Below are 2,221 nucleotides of genomic sequence, written 5' to 3' on the forward strand. Positions count from 1 at the left end.
TGAGTGTATTCCCGCCGGTTACCTGTTCCCTGGAGGGTTTGGACTGCTCGGAGTATTCTCTGCCTGAGCTGAGACTTTGCACTGCCGGGTTACCTGCACTTCTACTTGATGTAGTTGGAGTTGTCTAATAAAGACTTCCTTTTCACTCGCAATTGGATCTTGTGTTTCTGTTTCATGACACTTTGAGTGTGAAAAGACTTTTACTACACCGGACTGTTTAAAACGGCATCAGATGATTCACACTGGAGAAAAACCTTACAAGTGTTCACACTGTGACAAGAGATTCAGTCAATTAACACATCTGCAAACACACGAGAGGATCCACATTGGAGAAAAACCGCATGCATGTGATCAGTGCGGGAAGAGTTTCACTGTTAAAAGTCACTTGAAGCTGCACATGAGGATCCATGCAGTGGAGAAACCAGATCACCGCGGTCTGAGATCACGGTCCGAAATCAAGTCTTTATATGCTGAGAAACAAAGTTAGTTAGACTAAAGACTATATCGAGTATTTTGCAGTTTGATTGATATCTGCTTGGAAAGTTTCTCATTATTATTAAAAAGTATCTTATTATTATCATTATTATTGAGATCTAAGTCAGTATAATAAAAAAAAGTTTCTGATTTATTTTTACTTGCATATTTATATTTGTGTAACTGTGATGGAAACTGGCTTCCATATGCTTTGTCCTGCTGATGTCACATGACTGAAACTGATTAATACAAACAAAGTCCCTTTCAAGGAAATTCTGTTCACTCGGTGGCCATATTTGCAGTGCCTTCGGGCAACTATATCAGTAATCTACGGAAGTCCTAAGAGGCCAATGGATTATGTTTATTTTTTTTAGGGCCCGAGCACCGCGGTGCTAGGACCCTCTTGGAATTGCTCCGTTTCTTCTTATCGTTCTTCTCCTAAATGAATCGCATTTTTGAGGGCCTAAACATGCTCGAAAACTCATGAAACTTTGCACATGCATCAGAACTGGTGAAAATTTACATCTGATATGGGTTTCAGAATTGGGCGTGGCAAAATGGCTCGATAGCGCCACCTATAAAATTTCAACGAAGCGCCCCTCCCACTACGTTTCATGTACGTGTACGAAATTCAGTATATTTATGTGATGTCCCAATACCTACAAAAAAGTATCTTGGAGTGAAGTCCTAAAGGCAACATTAAGTCATCAATTTTTAATTTCCTCTACGAGTTTTGTGCAGTTTTTGCCATTTTGTCTCCAGATCTCCTGTAAATTGCTACTCAAAGCTCATTTCATTCAACTATTTTTCCTAGTGATGGTGAAATGAAGCTTTACGAAGCACCAAGGCTTTCCCCTCAACTGTAGCTTTTCAGCACGTTGCACACTAATGATATCTTGTGGTCAAAGGTGGGAAAGGTGTCTTCGTGTTCCAGCTGTTTTTGAACCATTTCATCTAACAAATCAATTTGTGCTACGAAAACCATATGAAGCAATAAAAAATAAAAATGTCATTGTACTTACACAAAGTATGAATAAATAAGTCTGAATACATTTATGAAAAATGGGTTTGCGTTATTTGAATCAGAATACAAAGCAGTCATGTGGTTATGGCAAAACGAATCAAGCTCCGGCACAGAGCTTCACTGAGATGTTTACTTTTTTTTGATACAAGCTCCGAAGCCTCTGTGCCAAACGTCACATCACTAGTTTTTCCCACCATTATTTATATTTGGAAGAATTCCATTACAATATTTATATTCTGTCATCAACTGGTATAAAAACAAACTCGGTAACTGTTATATTTTTGATTTTGGTAGATCAGTTCCTCCCACTGCAATTACATCATCAATGAAGCTCCTCCCACATCGCTCACGTCCTCAGTGAAGCTCCGCCCACATCACTCACATCCTCAGTGAAGCTCCGCCCCCAGCAGTTCAGCAATAAATGCTGGAATATTCCCATCAGTTTACAAGTGCAGACGAGCATCGGAGCATCAGGAAGAGCTGAAATCTGCAAAGACTGAGTTTATTAAAGAGGACAGAGAGAAGATGAGAGATCCAGAACCCTGCAGAATCAAACACACTGAACAACAAACAGGTTGGGGTTTATTCTTCATTCATCACATTTTTTTTTTTGGCTTTCATCAAATGGTCAGTAAAGGGAGGTTTGAGAAATGTTCATATTGATTGTCAACATCAGGTCAAACGATTATTTGAGCATTTTTATTTTCCATTTATTTATATATG

General features: G+C 39.0%; 1 protein-coding gene across 1 annotated transcript in view; it reads left to right on the forward strand.

The window, feature by feature from the left end:
• Positions 1-373: 373 nt before the first annotated feature.
• The window catches only part of LOC107728172 (zinc finger protein 721-like), a gene marked incomplete at its 3' end in the record, with an annotated part of 61,396 nt that continues 59,548 nt past the window's right edge, over positions 374-2,221 (forward strand). The window contains exon 1 of the mRNA XM_016538267.1: positions 374-408. Within this exon, the coding sequence (XP_016393753.1) occupies positions 398-408 (11 nt within the window). The remainder of the gene's footprint in view (positions 409-2,221) is intronic.

This window comes from Sinocyclocheilus rhinocerous, unplaced genomic scaffold (assembly GCF_001515625.1).
Source record: "Sinocyclocheilus rhinocerous isolate Xijiao unplaced genomic scaffold, SAMN03320098_v1.1 scaffold2956, whole genome shotgun sequence".
In the NCBI taxonomy this organism is placed as follows: domain Eukaryota; kingdom Metazoa; phylum Chordata; class Actinopteri; order Cypriniformes; family Cyprinidae; genus Sinocyclocheilus; species Sinocyclocheilus rhinocerous.